This window comes from Vicugna pacos, chromosome 2 (genome assembly GCF_048564905.1).
Source record: "Vicugna pacos chromosome 2, VicPac4, whole genome shotgun sequence".
Taxonomy (NCBI): Eukaryota; Metazoa; Chordata; class Mammalia; order Artiodactyla; family Camelidae; genus Vicugna; species Vicugna pacos.
In genome coordinates, this window is record NC_132988.1 from 117,575,943 (window position 1) to 117,594,023 (window position 18,081).

General features: G+C 53.7%; 1 protein-coding gene across 3 annotated transcripts in view; it reads right to left on the bottom strand.

Moving 5' to 3' along the window:
• The window catches only part of PPP2R2C (protein phosphatase 2 regulatory subunit Bgamma), a 130,784-nt gene that overhangs the window by 15,785 nt on the left and 96,918 nt on the right, over positions 1-18,081 (bottom strand). For all 3 annotated transcript variants that reach the window (XM_072974410.1, XM_072974396.1, XM_072974406.1), the window contains exon 6: positions 10,402-10,566. In XM_072974410.1, coding sequence (XP_072830511.1) covers positions 10,402-10,566 — 165 coding nt within the window. The remainder of the gene's footprint in view (positions 1-10,401; positions 10,567-18,081) is intronic.

Sequence of the window (18,081 nt, forward strand, 5' to 3'; positions counted from 1 at the left end):
CAGTCTGCTCACCAACACCCTTACTGGCAAATCAGATCCTGCAGTGGTCCTGGTGCTGGAGCCAGGTGGAAACAAAGGTCCCTGCTGACCAAGCGTTAGGACTTGGGCTGCGGACAGGCCTGAGGCTCAGGGAAAAGGATGGGGTGGTGGGTTGGCAGCCATTTATAGCCAGTCTCGAGGGATTTAAACATTTGGCACCCCGTCCAGCTTCCCCATGGGAATCGGCCACGTGGCTGCCCTCCTGCTGGCCTGTTTCCAGCCAATGAAATACTATTCAGTGATGAAAAAGAATAAAATAATGCCATTTGCAGCAACATGTATGGACCTAGAGATTGTCATTCTAAGTGAAGTCAGCCAGAAAGAGAAAGAAAAATACCATATGCTATCACTCATATGTGGAATCTGAAAAAAAAGAAAAAAGAAAAAAGAGGACACTAATGAACTCAACTGCAAAAGAAACAGGCTCACAGACATGGTAAACAATCTTGTGGCTACCCCCGAAAGGGGGTGGGAAGGGGTAAATTTGGGAGTTTGAGATTTGCAAATGATAACCACTATATATAAAAATAGACCAAAAAAAACACACCAAATTTCTTCTGTAGAGCACAGGGAAATATATTCAATATCTTACAATAACCTTTAATGAAAAAGAACATGAAAACGAATATATGTCTGCATATGCATGACTGAGACGTTGTGCTGTGCACCAGAGACTGACACATTGTAACTGACTGCACTTCAATGAACAACAACACAGGAAAGCAGAGCTGATCACACGGCCCCAGAGGCTCACAGGAGTGTCCTTCCTGCTGGCCCCTCCTGGTCACAAAGTCCCACATCCCACTTCCCAGGTCTGTCCCAGGCCCTGACCGCCCTCATCTGGGAACCCGTTCTCCCTTTTGTCCAAGGAAGACACTTGCTACTGTCTTTCCCAGAAATACAACTCCTGTTCAGCCCACCTCTGCAGGGTGTCTGGAAACATTTTATGCCATCGGATGCTCCCGCGTGCCAGTGCCTGCATGCAGTCATTCATTCTCTCAGTTAACCAGTCTGTACTGAGCGCCCACCATAAGCCGGACACTGTTTGAGGTCCTGGGATGCTACAGTGAGCCACACAATGCTCTGCCCTCCTGGAGCCCACAGTCTCCTCCCAGAGACACACAATAAAACTCAGTGGCCTGTGATGCCGTCAGGCAGTGGTGAGCAATGGAAGGAACGATAAAGCAAGGGAGGAGAGAGAGAGAAGGGGCTGATGATTCGGATGGATGGGGTCTCTGTGGGAGAGAACATGTGAGCAGGGAAGTGAACGAAGTGAGACACCAGGGAGGAGGACTCCAGGCAGAAACCATAGCACGTGCAAAGGTCCTGAGACGGGGCGAGCTATAGCCAGAGAAAGGCACGAGCAAGAGGCCGTAAGCCAAGGGAAGAGTGTCATCTCATAGGCAATGGGGAGCCTTGAAGGGCTTGAAGAGGCGGGGGCAGGGGGTATGGCGAGCTGTGGGTCTCCCCGGGATTCCCCTCCCAGCGGTGGCGAGGAGACCTCCTGGTGGTTTTAGCCTTGAAAACCTCTAATTTCTGATTGGTCACCTCACATAATCGTGCTTTGCACCCTGGTAATAGTAATTACACTGACATCTTTGTTTCTGCTGGTCTAAATAGTCCTAATTAAGCCAAAAAAATTAAATCAGTGACATTCCCCTCTCCTCTCAGATGCCCGGAGTAAAGAAAAAAAATTCAATACTTGATTTCTTACTTAAACTAAAGTGATGAGATGCTGTGTCATCTTTAAATGAACAAGGGTCTAAATCAAGTATTTGGAAGAAATGGGGCAGAGAGTTTGACAGCAGAGTGACCCCAAGCTCTCAGCAGGGACCTGGTGGCCCCAGCACTGCCCGAGGTGGGAACCCTCTCTTGATTGAACTAGCACCTCTGTCACGAGGTGTCAGACAGAAGGTAAGATATACAAGTGTAAGTGGGGGGTCTGTCTCTTGCACTCTGACTTCGTACCCCTCGCGTCTCCGTGGTGGTTTCCTCCAGCCGCCACCGAAACCACTAGGGCTGGTCCAGCTCAGTCCGCCCCTGCACACTGCACCCTGCACCCTGCAGAGCTCCTGGCCTTCTTGTGGCGGCAGGTAGGTGCATGGGACCACAAGCACAAAGGGGCATCCTTGCCGGATGCCACAGAGCCCTGGGCTGTGTCTTCTGCCAGCTGTAAGGAGCAGGAGGCCACAGGCTTACAGGCTGAGAGGGTGAGCTAACCACTAGTGGAGAACAGAAGCAGCGAACAGCCCCCTCAGCCTCAGCGCTGACTGATGATCCTCAGGCATTTCTGATGTTTTTCTTTTTAAGCCCAAAAGCACCAGAACCGAAAAGGATCAGTGGGAAGGGACATGAACAAGCCTGAAACATTTACACCTAGAAGATCTTAGTTTTCAAACATTTCTATGAAATTGCTGATACAACTATTTTTTTTAATCAAAAGACTGCAGAATCTTCTATTTCGTATCAATCCCTTCCCCCCTCCCCCCCACTGCACACACACCTCGTCCCCAGGGTATTAGTAAGAGATAATGGTGGGGGGGGGGGTCGCCCTTCAAACTGATGGAATCACTAAGGACATTTCACAGTAATTATTGCTGCCAAGAGTTTAAAGAGTCGCGACTCAGAGCCCCTGTCACCTGCGCTGGGCTCCATCCCGCCTCTCTCCCTGCCCTAATTATCTTAAAGTTGGAGGGCTCTGAATCAGCAGAAATCTCCGTCCTATCTCAGTTTTTAAAAATTGAAGTACAGTCAGTTTACAATGTTGTGTTAATTTTTGGTGTACTGGATAGTGATTCAATTATATGTCATTGTAAGTTAGTACAAGCTATTGAATATAGTTCCCTGTGCTATATATTAGGACCTTGTTGTTTATCTATTTCATATGGTCCTATCTCTTTTTAAAAATTAAAAAAAAATTTAAATTGAAGTATAGTCAGTTAACAATGCTGTGTCAACTTCTGGTGCACAGCGTCACGTTTCAGTCAGACATGTACACACATGTATTCCTTTTCATATTCTTTTTCACTATAGGCTACTATAAGATATTGAATATAGTTTCCTGTGTTCTACAGTATAAACTTGTTGTTTATCTACTTTATATATATTAGTTAGTATCTGCAAATCTCAAACTCCCAATTTATCCCTTCCTACCTCCTTTCCCCTCTGGTAGCTGTAAGTTTGTTTTCTAAGTCTATGAGTCTGTTTCTGTTTTGTAAATAAGTTCATTTGTGTCTTTTTTTTTTAATGGTCCTATCTCTTTCTAATGATTTTGCATAATTAAGGCTCTTGCAGCCCTAACTGGTTCCCTGACAAGCACATCTTCCTTTCTGGGTGTCTCACGGTGTTGTCGCTGTCACTTACAGGGGCGGGGTGGGGAGCCCCTTCCCCGTCATGCTTGCCAGCGTGAAGTGAAGGGTCCCAGGGAGGCTCTGAAGCACCTGTGATCTGAGGAAATAGAAATGAAGCCTCAGGTGGGGCCAGCCTTCCTCTCCAGCCTCACTCACAACGCTGATGCGTCCCTCTTCTGCTTAAAGTCCTCCATGGCTCCCAGTGCCCAAGGATCAAGGTTCTAGCTCCTCTAAGTAGCTGACAAGCTCCTTCCTAATTGGGCTGCAACCAGTCTGCTGCCCCAGCCTCACATGCCCAAATTCCCCTCTTGCAGCCACATTCCAATGCCTTTTCCCAGGGTCCCAGGGTCCAGAGCCTCAGATGGGGTGAGACAAGCAAGACCCCCAGGGGAACTCATTGAACAACTAACTCTCAGGGTCCATCGTGCCTTAGGCATCTCGCTCACCTCATCCTAGTCCTTGCCCTGCCATGTACCAAGCAGTAGAGCAGAACAAAGCGCTGTGTGACCTCAGGTAAGCCCCTGAACCTCTCTGAGCCCAAATTCCCTCACCCGGAGAACAAGCAGGATGCGACTCCCAGAGGTAATACCTGGAAGCACCTGTTCTGTGAGGGACTTGAGTAGCTGCTCCATAAAACTGTGTAGCTGTTTTTATATTTATTTTTTCACATTGTTTTCTCTCCCTGAAATTTCCTTTCCAATTTTTTGCCCCTATCTTTCCTACCAACTCCTACACATCCTTCAGAACCCCAGCTCAAATGTCTTGTTCTTTGTGCTTCTTGTCCAGATGCTTTCCAAAGAAAGTAAATGCTCACACTTGCTTATCAAAGAGCCCCAGGGTACCCTCTTATAAGTCATTGGTGAAGATGCATGGTCACCTCATGGGGCTGTGAGCTCCTAGAGCAGGGGGTCCTGCCTCTGTCATGGGTCATCTTGGCATCCCTGCCCAGCCTGGAGCCAGGCTCAGAGCTCAGCCTCACTCACAGAGTGGACAGAACCTCCAGGTGCTGCCTGCCCATGTGGTCTCTTCCCTTTCCAGACAAATTTCTCCCTTCACCTGATATGATTCCACTTAAGTTTCCGGGCCCAGCAGTGAAGCTTGTATCTGCTGGAAGTGGCCTCTGAGGGCCTGTGGCTCTTGCTCGGTGTCCCTCCCAGTGGCACCTGCTACGTACCACTCTTGTTGTCAAAATGGTGGATGGTCTTCTCCGGGAATGGGTAGGGAGGTGGGGGTTAAACTGAGCAGGCAGAAATTATCAGATGGGTCTGGGGTGATGGGAGGTTCAGAGTTAGACGGAAGAATTGCACTGGCTTCAGCCACACAATCAGGACACAGTGCAGTTGGTCTCAGTGAGACCGCGGAGAGGATCACAGACATAACGGAGGTGGCGCTGCAGGTCCGCGGAGGCGGAGAGCACAGGAGGAGACAGGCTCGAGGAGTAGGTGGGTGCTGCCGGGTCCTTGCTCCTGGTTGCCCTGGCGACGGGTCCCTCCTCTGCTCTGATGTGTGAGAACATCCACGTGAATGAGGACACATGTGTCCAGGCCAGTCCCGCCTCGGGCACCAGGAGGAACTGGGGTCGGGGGGCATCCATGCAGCAGCAGGAGAAGCAGCGGGGGTGTGGATCACAGGGGACCCCTGGGTTCCCGGCACCTGTCACTCTTCATGATGCCACTGTTGGGGGGGTGTCTCCTACGAGACTGCCTTCCCGCCCCTGACCCCCTGCTCCCCTGCCACCAGAACAGCTGAGACTGTGCAGAGGGGGCAGGGACAGTGAGTGACTCATTACAAGGCAAGGCAGTGGGCACAGAGAACACTCACCGATGGCGGGTTAACAATGATTATAACTGTCTCCTGCTCAGCACCATGTGATGGACCCCACTGGACAAAATAAAATCCACCCAACCTGTGGCCCCTGGCCCTGCATGCGCTGCCCCCTACTTCTCTGTCTTTGCACCCCATGGCTGTCCCATCACCCCATCTGCAGCCCCCTTCACCCTGCCCCTTCTCGTCCCAGACTCACTCTTTTTTATTCTTCAAGGTGCAGCGACGTCTCCTGTGACCCCCTTAATTAAAACCACCTGCATCGGGGCAGCTGCGAAGGCTTCAGAAATGTCCCCGTTGTAGCGCTCCCTCTTACTCAGCAGTCGGCTTGCTCCGTAAAGGCCGGCGCCCCCTCTCCGCACGAAGCCTGCGGCCATCCCTCACCCCCTCTCCCACCCTCCGTGCAGCCGTGGGCAAAGCCGACCTTCCGTGCGGGTGCTGCGGATGCCCGGCTTCACTCCCTTCACTGACCACGCCCACCCTGCTCTGGGCATCAGCCCCCTTCACCGGGGTTACGGTGATCTCCCAGCTGGCCCCCACATCCACCCTCGCCCCACAGATTATTCGCCACTCAGTGGGCTGAAGGGTCCTGTTAAAACACAGCCTGGTCAAAGCCCCCGGTGGTAAACCCAGAGCCCCGGCCCCGGTTGGTAAAGCCCTCCTGATTCGGACCCTCTTCTCTCCATGCACATCTGACCTCACCTCCCACCTTCCCCGACGCTCTCCTGCTGCACCGGCCTCAGGATCCAGCTGCAGGGCCTTTGCACCGGCTGTGCCCTCTGCTGCGGACTTTAGCCTGACTCTGCCCCCAGAGATCTGGAGCCTCCGCAACAGAGGGGGACGGGGTCTGGTCTTTCTACCCCAGATCCATTACCAGGGGTGAGTCCTGGGAGTCTATCCCACCCAGTTCCTTTAAATGAACTTGGCTCACCCACAATCCCCCCAAGAGTTCTTAGTTCTTGAGGCTTCTGTGAAGATTAAGTCAGAAAGCACAGGCTGATAGGCATGAGATTATTGGAGCCTCTATCTTGGCTCTACTTAGCTGTGTGACCTTGAGGAAGTGTCCTCACTTCTCTGTGCTTCCATATGATAAGCCAGGTCCCCAAAGATGTCCACATCCTAATTCCTGGAGCCTGTACATAGGGTACCTTACATGACAAAAGACTTTGCACATGTGAAGTGAGTAAGGTAAGAGTCTCGAGCTGCAGAGGTTACCCTGGATTCTCTGGATGGGCCCACTGTTATCACAGGACGGACGTAGGGAGGTCAAAGGCAGAAGAAGAGATGGGATGATGGAAGCAGGGGTTGGAGTGATGCATTTTGAAGACGGAAGGGGCCACGAGCTGAGGACTGTAGGTGGCCTCTAAGAAGCCAGAAAAGACAAGGAAACACAACGAGTGAAGCCCTGGCGACACCTGAATTTTAGACCTCTGACCGCTAGAATTGTAAACAAATATATTTGTGTTGTTTAAGTCCCCAAGTTTGTGGAAATTGTACAGCAACCACAGGAAACCAACACACTCAGTTTCCTCACCTGCAAAATGAATAATCAAGTACCTCCATCCTAGGCTCCATCCTAGGGCCGCTCGGAGGATTTATGAGAAGGAAACTCAGAGCAGCACCTGGCGTGAAGCGAACACTTGACCAGTGTTAACTGCGGCTACCGCTTCCCCCAGCCCCAGGCCGGCACGTAGTGGGGGCCCACCAGGGGGAGCGGCTGTCTTCACCATCTCTTCTAAGAAATTGCTCTGCTCTTGCACGTCCCTTCAGTTAAAAGCAGAAATAACTGTTTATTTGGAAGATTCCAGCACGGCTGTTTCCATGGTTACCCTGTCATAATGACTAACAGACAAAAGACCTGGATTTCTACTGCTTTGGAGAAAGACAGGACGCTGTGGGCTGGGCGGCAGCCGCCCTGTGATCTGCAGCTCTGCCGCTGACGGGGAGGGGCTGGGCAGCCACCGCACTTCTCTGGACCTCGGCTTCCTCATCTGTCCGAAAGCAGAAGTCAGCACCTGATCCCAGACACCCTTCATTCAGTGGACAGAAAACCACTGTCTTACCTGCCGGTTGGGGAAAGGAGGTGGTGACCATGCATCTCTAGGGGTGTCACAGTCCGCTACCCCCTCCCTGAGTTCTGCGTCACAGCTGGATAAATTGGGAGAAGCAAGACATAAAGAACAGGTTCCAACCTCCAAGCCTCCTTAAAGAAAAGAAATCTAGCTCGAATACCCACCACTTGCTGTGATTAAAAACAAGACCAATGACACCCTAGTGGACACTCGTCTGCGTGCTCAGCTTCTCGTGAGGCCTTGGAGCAAACGTGATCTGGAGAAAGCGCACAGCGAGGCAGGTATTTCCTCCCTACTACGTAGTCACGGCGAGTTACATGAGGGAAAAAAGGCACTTCAAAGGCACAAAGACGAGTCAGCAGTCCTCTCACTGGCATGAGTGAGAAAGTTCCTGTTTCAAACACCGAGTTTGAGAAAGAAAAAAAAATCCTAGGAAAATTTAAAACATAACCTTTTTAACACAACAGTAACTCCAACAGCCAGCCTATATAAACCAATAATTGAAAAAGATTAAGCAAGTGAGTTTTACTGAGACTTCAAGGAGTGGACACATTATACTAACTGTTCCAGGAAAAGAGAGAGAGAGAAAGCTCATTTTACAAGACAACGATAATCTTAACAAAACTGGGCGAAGTGTACAGGCAAAGAAAATTAAAGGCCAACTTCATCTGTGAGCATTTATGCAAAAAAGCATAAATTTTTGCAAAAAGCCCACGGTGGTCAGAAGGTGCGATGCCCCTCTCCTCACACCCGGCCCCACCCAAGCCTTCTGGAACCTCAGTGGGATCTGGGAAGAGAAGGAATCCACGTGGCCCCAAGTGCTCACTGCAGCCCCGGGTGCGGGGGCGACAAATTCAGCGGAGTTGAGTCATCGAAAGACAGTTACAGCTCTCGCACTTGAGCTTGTGGGCGGATTCACACCCAGCTCGCCACCACCAGGCGTATGACAGTGACGTTCCCGGAATCCGTGCGTGTGCTGGGCTCGGGACACGGTGGCAGCCCGCGTGGGTGGCTGCTCGTTCAGACCCCTGGGGAGCCAGCTGACAGTCACAAACGCCAAGAGGGGCTCTGATTCCCACCTCCAGCCCACAAAGAACGTCATTCAAACAGCGTGGGGGGCACAGCGCCACCTCTAGTCTCTCTAAATCCTGTCCTTCCCGCACACACACTCAGGGGCAGTTTCTGGGCATATTTCTCTCCATGTTTCTTGTTTCCATTCTTTTGGTGAAGTAGTCACTGCCTTGATTTTCCCCCCACGGCATCTTCTAACATAATCATTTCCCCATGTCACTAAAAACCTCCTAAGCCAGTATTTTAAATGTCTGAACAACAGTCCATTACACAGACATCCTCGTCCGGCCGCCCTGGTGCACCCTCATGTCTGAGACTCTGCCCCTTTCTAGAAGGTTCCTCCCCCAGAGCTCTGCATGGCGCACCCTCTCAGAGAGACTGTTCCACTGTAACCTCCTCAGTGAGGTGCCCTTCCCTGCTCTCGGCTCTTTTGGTGGCTGTTTATACCACTCAGCACCTCTCAGCATCACATCACCTAGTTAGGAGCTGACTACCGATCGGTCCCTCCTGCACCTCAGTGCCAGGAGCAGGGCTGGGGGCACAGCAGGGGCAGACCGCCTGCCTGGGCGGTGGCGGTTGCGTGTGACACGTGGAGTGCCCTGGTGGCCCCGCTCTGCCCAGAGAGGGAGCTCTGCTCTCCCCGCCCTGAGTGCGGACAGCTCAGCCCTCAGGGGAAGGCTCGGAGCCCAGGGAGAAGGCGTTCCCAGGGCCCCCCTGGAGAGGCCCTGGGGCTCGTGGATGAGCACAAACCCAGACAGCGGCTGTCCTGCCCAGCTGTGGGCATGAGGAAGGCCGGAAAAGTGTCTGCAGATGTGGACAAGCCCAGAGGTGGACAGTGGGGTGAACGAAGAAGGGACAGAACTTGGCCAAGGAGGGAGGAGGAGGGGCCTGAGCGCCTGGGGGCTTGCGCCTCCCGCCCGGCTCTGGCTGCCCAGGGAAACCAGGCTGGGGCCTGGGCAGGGGAGAGAGTGACCCACCCAGTGGCCTTCTGGCTCCTTCACCAAAACTCTGATAATGCCCCCACAGGTGCCGACTGGTCACTACTCATTCATTCATTCATTCATTCAACAAGTGTGTATTTCCAGACACTACTGTAGGCACTGGGGTAGATACAGATGTGGACCCAAGTCCCTGCCCTTCTGGCTGGAGCCACATCTGTCCCTGTCCCCCTGCTATTCCCACAAGGTCATCCAGGGAAGATGCTGTGGCCTGATCCTCTGCCTTCAGGTGCCTCTGGGGAGCGCCGTGTTAGTGAGCCACCACTGGCACAGCCCAGCCCCGGGGGTGAGTCAGGCTGCCCCAGAGTCCCAGGTTCAAGTCCTGCTCTGCCACTCTTCAGCGTGGGTGACCTTGGGCCCATCCCTGGAGCCTCAGTTTCCCTTTTGGTTGCAAGACTCCCTGGGAGCTTGTATGATGTTGAATGGGATGATACAGGCAGAGAGCCAGGTGCCTGGCTCAGGTGTCCAAGTGAGCTGCCGTGTGTGGTGGTGGCTGTCATATTAGGTTCCCTCGGTCCTTGTTTAGCCCCACATCTCCTTGGCACCTCCATGGAAACCACAGCTGGCCCTGTGGTGGGTTCCAGCATGAGGTGACCCTGAGGAGATGACAGACAGTTAGGGGAGACGGAGTGGTCATTGAAAGCTCCACAGGGTGCGGCCAGTCTGTGAGAGGGAAGTGCTGGGGGCTCCGGGAGCACAGAGGAGGGACCTGGTCCAGTGTGGGGGTCAGCGAGGGCTTCCTGAAGGAGGCGACCAATGAATGTGGTCCCTCCTTGGCTTCCAGTGCCCAGCGCACTCCCTGGCTCTCGCCTGAGCTGCCTGACCGCTGGAAGCTGGACAGTCTTGATGTGTGCGGGGACTTGGGGTGTGGGCAGTGAGGGGCAGGACCAAGTTCCCCCTGTCAACAGCCCTAAAGCAGTACTGAGCCCACCCCCAGTCCATCCAGAACAGCCTCATGCCCTGTCCATCCTCCTGAGGCTGCAGCATCAGGATCAGCCCTGCCCACGCCCACCCGCTGCGCTAACCCTGGCCAGTGGGTGCACTTACGTTTGGAGTGCTTGTCGCACAGGGCAGCTGCCCGCATGTCACAGAGGCGCAGGGAGCCCTTGCTGCTGCTGTAGACGAAGAGGTTGCAGTGGTGCGGATGGAATTCGGACGCGGTGATCACCTCTGTGAGGTCCTCCATGTTGGCTGGCTTGATGTCCACAATGTCTGGGCAGCCCGGTCAAGGAAGGGGCGGTGAAGGGAGGGCGCCCTGGCTGCTCTGCTTTCCCCGGCTCAGACACCCCATGCCTCTCCCCGGCACACCCACCTCCGAGGCTCCTGGACAAACATCCTGCCCCAGAGCGTCCGGAAGCTGCAGGCCTGGGTGTAGGACAGCCTTCTGGGTGCCCGCATCCGCTGTCCCCGTAAGGCTGGACCCACCACCTCCCTCCTGGACTGTACCCTCCCTCCAGCCGGTGCCCATCGGCTGCCCAGCCCCAGAGAGATTAAACGTGTCCAGGGTGACTCAGCAGTAAATGAGACTAGATTCCTGTCCATTCCATCGCCTACAACAGCAGACTGGAACCCCTGGGTGGGGCACTCAAGGCCTGGCAATCCCTGGCTTCTTTCTACCTTTTCACCTTCAGATCCTAGTCGCTGCCCTTCCCTGAGGCACTTCCTCCTGGACAGCGACACCCGCTGTCTCTAGTCTCCCAGGCCCCGTGGGGTATCTGCACAGCCTGCTCCCTCGGATGGAAATGCCCCCTCCTTCCTCTTCATCTCACGTGAGCCCTGGAGTCAGAGAATCCTCGCTCTGCCACCTCCTGGCTGTGTGACCCCAGGCGAGTTCCCCCCTACCAGTCCCCCATACCTCAGGTTCCTCATCTGTAAAATGGGCTAACGGTCCTGACTTCATGAGTTTGCCATGAGGATTAGAGGAGGCAGAGCTCTTGGCGACTGCCTGACACAGCGCAGGGCTCAGCGAATGTCAGTTGCTGTTTTTATTTTTTTTTATCTGGAAAACACCGGCTGAAACTCTGAGACTCCTCTGCCGTCAGGGCCCCGCCCACCCTGCCCCAGGCTGCTTCCTCTCTCAATAAGAGAGAGGCATTTTCTGACTTCTGTCAACACGAGAGTTTATAAACCATCAGAAAAGACAGTTGGATCTGCAACCAGAGGCACTGAGGAGGGTCTCAGTGCAAACGCTCAAACCTTGCTTGTGAGAAGCACATCGCTGAGGAGAAACTTAGAATCACATCAAACAGGAGAGACGGCCCGGGCATCAGTGCTGGGGCTGGTGTCCCAGGGACCGCGGCCTCCTGGTGCAAGAAGCAGGGAGCAAGGCATGAAGAAAACGAGAGACAAGAGTGAGAGAGGAAAAGAACCACGGCTTCTGGGACGCGGGTTTCATCAGCGTCCACCTGTCGCCCGAACCCCTACGGCCTGGGCGCCCACAGACGACTTTCCACGAGGCTCTGCCTGCTCGGAACGGCTCTGGCTTCCTGCTGAACTCAGCGCCGTACCTGGAGGAAAGGTGGCGCCGCCTCCGAAACGCCACACACGTCAGATCAGCGCCCGTCGGGTGTTCTGCAAACAGGGACTAGATTCTCTCACAGGGCTTGGGACCCAAAAGCCAAAGGGGGCCTGGTGGAAACGGAAGGGCCAGGCCCCACGGCACGCAGGTGGGGTTCCAGTCCGGGTTGCGTCACTTGTCGGGGGACGCGTGTTCTCACCGTGTTTCGCAGGCTTGTACCCCCTGGGGGCGCAGGACTCAAGGTGAAGTGAGGAGGCTTTGCCTGCAGGTGGTTCTCCGAACGCCCCTGGGAGACCTGCCTGCGGACCCGAGGGGACTCGGGCCGTCCTGACTTGCTGCTTTTGCCAGTGAATGGGGGGCAGAAGTGACATGTGACACGTGTCACTCTCCGGCTGAAGCTCTGAGGGCCAGCACATGCTGTGCCGGGGGCCTCGGGTGACCTGCGGTGGACATGTGGCGTGAGTGGACTGCTGTCGGCCTCTGACACTTTCCCTTTGTTACCTCAGGATCACCTAAGCTTCTCAGCTGAGTCAGTGTCCACAATCTCTCTCCTTTCTGGCCTCGGCTCTAGAGCCCAGCCCAATGGAGAAGGATCAGCGATATGATGTCTAAACCCTCCAGATCATGGAGACTAAAGCTGGAGGGTGTATGAACCATCTTTCTAACCTGAGGCTGCGGACGCTGTGGCCAGAGAGAACGCTCAGGAGCCTCGTCTCCCAGGCCCCCAGACCCTGGTCCCAGACTCCTCCAGGGGCCAAGGCCAAGCAAATGGGTGATTACAGAGCACGTGTTTCCTGCTTCACGGGACCCAGATCACAGTAACCGCTCCTGACAGCCTCAGCACAGCCACATCCAGCTTTGGCCTTCTTCAAACACGAGTTAGAAATCTGAACGAGGCCATGGTGGTTTGAGTCCACAGGGCTCACATAAGTCCACAGCCCTCTGCAGTGAACATGCCCAAACCAGGACTACGCAGATCAAACACGCCTGAACCTGGGCGACACACAGCTGGCCAAGGGGCGACCCACGCAGACCAAGGACCCTGTGTGCGGGCTGGGGAGACAGTCTCCAATGCCTGGGTCCCGCCAACAGCCCTGGCCTGTGGTTCTTGTAGCCCCTGCGACACTCAGGGAATCTCTCTTGCTGTTTCAAACAAGGGACCTGATACAGTGGGTGCTGGGGAAAGACGACGTGAAACCCAGAGCTTCGTTTCCACATGACACTGGTGGAGGAAGACAAAATCACAGTAACAGCCAAAGTGTGCCTCTGAATCCTCAGCACATGGCCACACTCGGCTTCTCCAGGACAGCACGGTGTCCTCAGGGAGTGGCCATCTGGTCACCTGGTCCCAGAGGGCCTCTCCAAGACCTCTGGCTCCACTCGTCACAGCACAAGGACCTCGCTGTGGGTGCCTGGCTCCTCGCTGGCCATCAGGCGCGTGAGAGGTGAGTTATCGAGTGAGGCTGTCCCTGCTGAAGCCCCGTGGTCACGTCACAAAGCAGGGGCCTGAAGACAGACTCCTGACAAGGGAATAGGGGTGGAGAAGCCTCTGCAGCGCAGTAATTACATCCAGAACAGACACCACAAACATCCTTGGGGCTCCCACCCAAAGTCTGCGGACTTTGAGACACTTGGTCCAGAGTGACCGTACTTGGTGGCCTTGACCTTGGCAGGACTGGTGCTGGGTTGGAAGTCGGGGCCTTTGTGCTTGGTGCCCAGTCTTACCTCTCTCTGGAATGTTCAGTTCCATGTGCAAAAATAATTTCCATTCTGTAAACCTCGGTTTACCTCATTTACAAAATTAAGAGTTGACTATGACCCTGGAATGTCCTTTCATTTTGAGGATTAACCCCTAGGCCCCCCACCCGGTGCCATTTCAGAGCCAGCTGCATGAATCCCACGTGCATGGATTCATGTTCACAGCAAAGTTCACGGTAGGACTGACCTCACTTGGGAACGAGCATGATCAGACTCATTTTTGAGCCCCCCTCCCCCTGGCAAAGCTGGATGAATTATTCATTTCTATTTTTCTATCTGATTGTACTCCAAGTGTCTGTTGGCTTTTGTTTAACTTCCAATCACACTTTGGCAGCTCAGGATGGTTTTCCCTACAAGGAAAGTTTGTCAGACACAGGTAGGTGGAGGGAGGAGCAGGCGGCGCGGAGAGGATGAAGGGAGAAGGCAGGCTCGATCTGGTCCTCACCTCTTGGCTGAGAGAGAGGTATTTTTCTCCATTGCAGGGGGCTGAGTGGTGGCCTCACCCCTCACCCCCAAATGCTCCTCCGTGCTGCGCTCATACACCCGTCAGAACTGTGAATGTGACCTTATTCGCAAAAAATCTTTGTAGATATGATCAAGTTGAGGATCTCAAGATGGGATCATCCTGGATTGCCTGGGTGGACCTTAAATCCAATGATCAGTGTCCTTTTAAGGGACGCAGAAGGAGAAACAGAGACACCCAGAGGAGAAAGCCACACAGTGTCAGAGGCAGAGACGGGTGATGCCTGGGGCCACCAAGCTGGGAGAGGCAAGGAAGGGTCCTCCCCTAGAGACTTCAGAGGGAGCACAGCCCTGCCAATGCCTTAACTGCAAACTTCCAGTCTCCACAACTGTGAAAGGATAGACTTCCGTTGTTTTAAGCCACTCAGCTTGTGGAAAGTCGTGATGGCGTCCAGAGGAAACTCAGAACTTCCCGGGAGCCAGGGAATAATGACACGGGCGTAATGCCAGTGCCACGGACATCTTTCTCAACATGCGCTCCAGATCGCTTCTCTCTGTAACTCCCTGTCTGAGCACCTAAAATGCAAAGCCAGGAACCAGGGCAGCTTCCGGATCCTTCTCTCCTCCTTCTTCACATCCAAGCAGCCTCCGCATCCTGGGCTCCTCCACCCGGGGGTCCCTCTGCTCTGGCCCTCAGCCCAGGGTGCCTCTGCTTCACTGGGGCTCCCCACCCCTGGCCATCCCGCCAACCTCAGCCAGAGTGAACTCCCTAAAATAGGGGTCAGTGGGCCCCCCCACTGCCCACAAGAGAAGGCCTTGATGGGCATGCATTCAAGGCCGTGAGGATGGCCCTGCGCTGCCTGCCTTTCCCCAGTCTCACCTTGGGCCATTTCTCCCTCCTCACCTTCCAGCCAATCCAGTTGTTTGATGTTTCTGGATCATTGCACAGAGGTTGTAGTCTCTTCCTTAACACCAAGGCAGGCCCTACCATCTGCTCATCCTTGCAGACCTCACCTCCTCCAGATCACCACGCTGCACATGAGCCCGTCTCCCCCACCTTCAGCCCCAGGGCAGGGACCCTGTCTCACTGAGGTCTATGCCGCCCTGGTTCCCTCGCACACAGCCAGCCCACAGAGGCACCCGGGGTGTCTGCTGCATGAACAAATGCCAGATGAGGAGATGATTCAAAATCTTTCCTCATGAACACTCCTTCTACTTATTTATTTATTTAAAGCCTTTCCCTGCAAGATTTTTATTTATGTTGTTTTTTTGGGTTGGGTTATTATTTTACTTGTAGGTTTATTTTTTTAAAGGAGGTGCTGGGGGCTTGAACCCAGGACCGTGTGCCTGCTAAGCATGAACTCTACCACTAAGTTACACCCTCCCTGCAACAGTCCTTCAATTTAGAAACCCTGTTCTCTGCCATTTGTCCCCCAGCCCCAGTCCAGGCATGGAAGCTGGGTGATGCTGCTTTAGCTTTATTTAGAAGGCTCCTCAGAGGTTCCCAAGGCTAGTGAGCAGCAGAGCTGACATCTGAACCCAGGATGTGTGACTGTAAGTCTACTGAGGTTCTTTCTCCCACAGCCTTCTGTGGGGGTCCCCACCCCTTGGTCCATTCTAGGATGTGACAACAACCATTCTACCACAGGGCCTTTGCACTTCCTACTCCCTTTGTCTAGAGAGCAACTCTCCCAAATATCTGCAAGGCTCTTTCCTTAATGTCCTTCAGATCTCCGTCCGAAGGCTCCTTAACAAAGTGGCCTTCTCCTACAAACCCCCCTCCCCCAAATAAACCTATTTCTTTTACTTTGCATTAAACACACACACACACCCATACGCACCTTTTATTTTTGCAAGCATCAATTGCTACTTATTGTCAATGGCTTATCTGTTGGCCGTCTGCCCCCCTAGTGAGCGCGGGAACTTGTCCACATAGATAGCTGCTGCACCTTCAGTGCCTAGAGGAGCACCTAGCACATGGCAGGTGCTTAGTAAACAGTTGCTGGAGTGAATGAATGAATCAGCCCATTGTAGGCCCCTCCGATCAGGGCTGCAAGAGTGCGGGAAAATTCAAACCCATCTTGAGGAGAAGGTGCCCTTAAAGTGGTTTTGAACAGCAGACTCAAGAAGACTCCAGGCCATGAGGAATGTGTGTGTATGCGGGGGGTGGGGTCCTTTTAGGAGCAGAATGTCACTTATGGGGGCCATTAAGATGAGCCACCAACCCCGAAGCTTGCTGCAGCCAGCCAAGCTCAAGAGCATCACAGAACCCGGGAAGCTCACGGGTTTCTGCTGAGCTCGTCAGGAAGGCCGATTCCCTACTAGAACCCCTCTGGTCTCCTCCGTGCTGCGCTCATACACCCGTCAGTGCTTATCTTTTCAGGCTGCTGGCCGGCCTGTCCTGTTCATCTGACTGTGGGCAAAATCCTGTTCCTGTTTGTACCTTAAACTCCAGTTTATACCCATACTCACCCAAAATGGGCCGTGGGCTGGCTCTGAGCAGATGGCTTCACATCCTCTCCACATGTGAGGGAGGTGTACCCCCTTCTATGGATGAAGAAACAGGGGTTCAGCAAAGAGAAGCCACTTGCTCAGGGCCAGGCAGAGGCGGGCCAGCTGGGGACTAGAACTAAATTGGGTTCCAGAGTCTGAAATACACCCACTGTGACTTGGGAGGCAAAGCAGAGCCTGGGTGAGAACCGTGGCCCCAGTGGCCTGAGGCTGAATCCAGGCTCTGCTGCTTGTTAGCTGTGTGTCCTTGGGCAAGTTTCTAAACCTCTCTGTGCCTCAGTTTCCCCAAGTTCAAAATGGCAAAGGTACACCCTACCTCCTAGGGTAGCAATAGGATTAATTATGATGGCACACGTGATGTGCTGAGAACGGGGAGGGGGGCCCTGGCATAGAGTAGGTGCTTTGTAAGTGAACCAGGAAGGCACGCGGCACAATGCCAGGGCCTGAGAAGACGTCTTTGGTTCTGGTGGCTGTCTGGCTCCAGCCCCAAGTGTGAATATACACAAGTATAACCCTCTAGACCAGGGGTCTGCAGACATTTTCTGTCAAGGGCCAGAGAGTAAATTTAGGCTGAACTCACCAGGACAGCTCATGTAGGCTACTCACCTCTGCTTCTGCGGTGCAAAGCCAGCCAAAGATAGTATGCAAATGAGTGGGTGTGGCCGTTGTTCCATCAAGCTGTATAAGCTGGTGGATTCCTACGCCCACCTCTCCCCAGTGGGCTACTCTTTCCTGACCCCCGTCTAGAAGAGGGATTGCAATCTTGCTCTTGTAACAGAAGCCCCCCTTCCCTATCGCCAGTACGTCAAATGCCTGGGGGAGTCAGTACAGGAGGAGTCAGTAGAACAGGGGTTTGACCTGTTCCATCACAGAATGAAATCTCTGGTTCTTCCTGCCAAGAACACAGGAATGTAATCCAGACAGGCCTGCAGAGTCATCAAGTTTGCAGAGATTTTTATAGAAACTCCTTCATTTCCTGCTGCCAAAGGCACTGCCTGATGTCCTGAAACCAGCCCCCGCACACCACCAGCACAGGGGCCAGCCCTCAGTCAGAAACTACGCCACGAGGGATCCCACTCAAATGGCCTCTCAAATGTCGGAGAGAAGGTGACCGTGTTTCTGGGCCCTCACTCCTGGGAGATTCACCTCTCTGTGCCTTGGTCTCCCGTCACTGTCCCCTCGGGGGCACAGGTACAAGGGTCGTCACTCATCCACTGGGAAAACCTCCACCGACCGCTAGGTGGGTCAGGCACGTGAAATGAATAAATGTCACTGGCTTGTTCCAGCGAGGAGCTCAAATGGGAAATGGGTACAGAAAGCACCCCACAAAAGCCCAGGGAGTGCCAAATATCAACGAATGTGCCGGGCTTCAGCAGCTGTGCCAAGACAGATGACTGTGAAAACACAGCAAGAAAAAGAGCCTGGAGACGGAGTCAAACCCTTGGAGGGCTGGTGAGGACACCTCTGAGGTGTCCCTG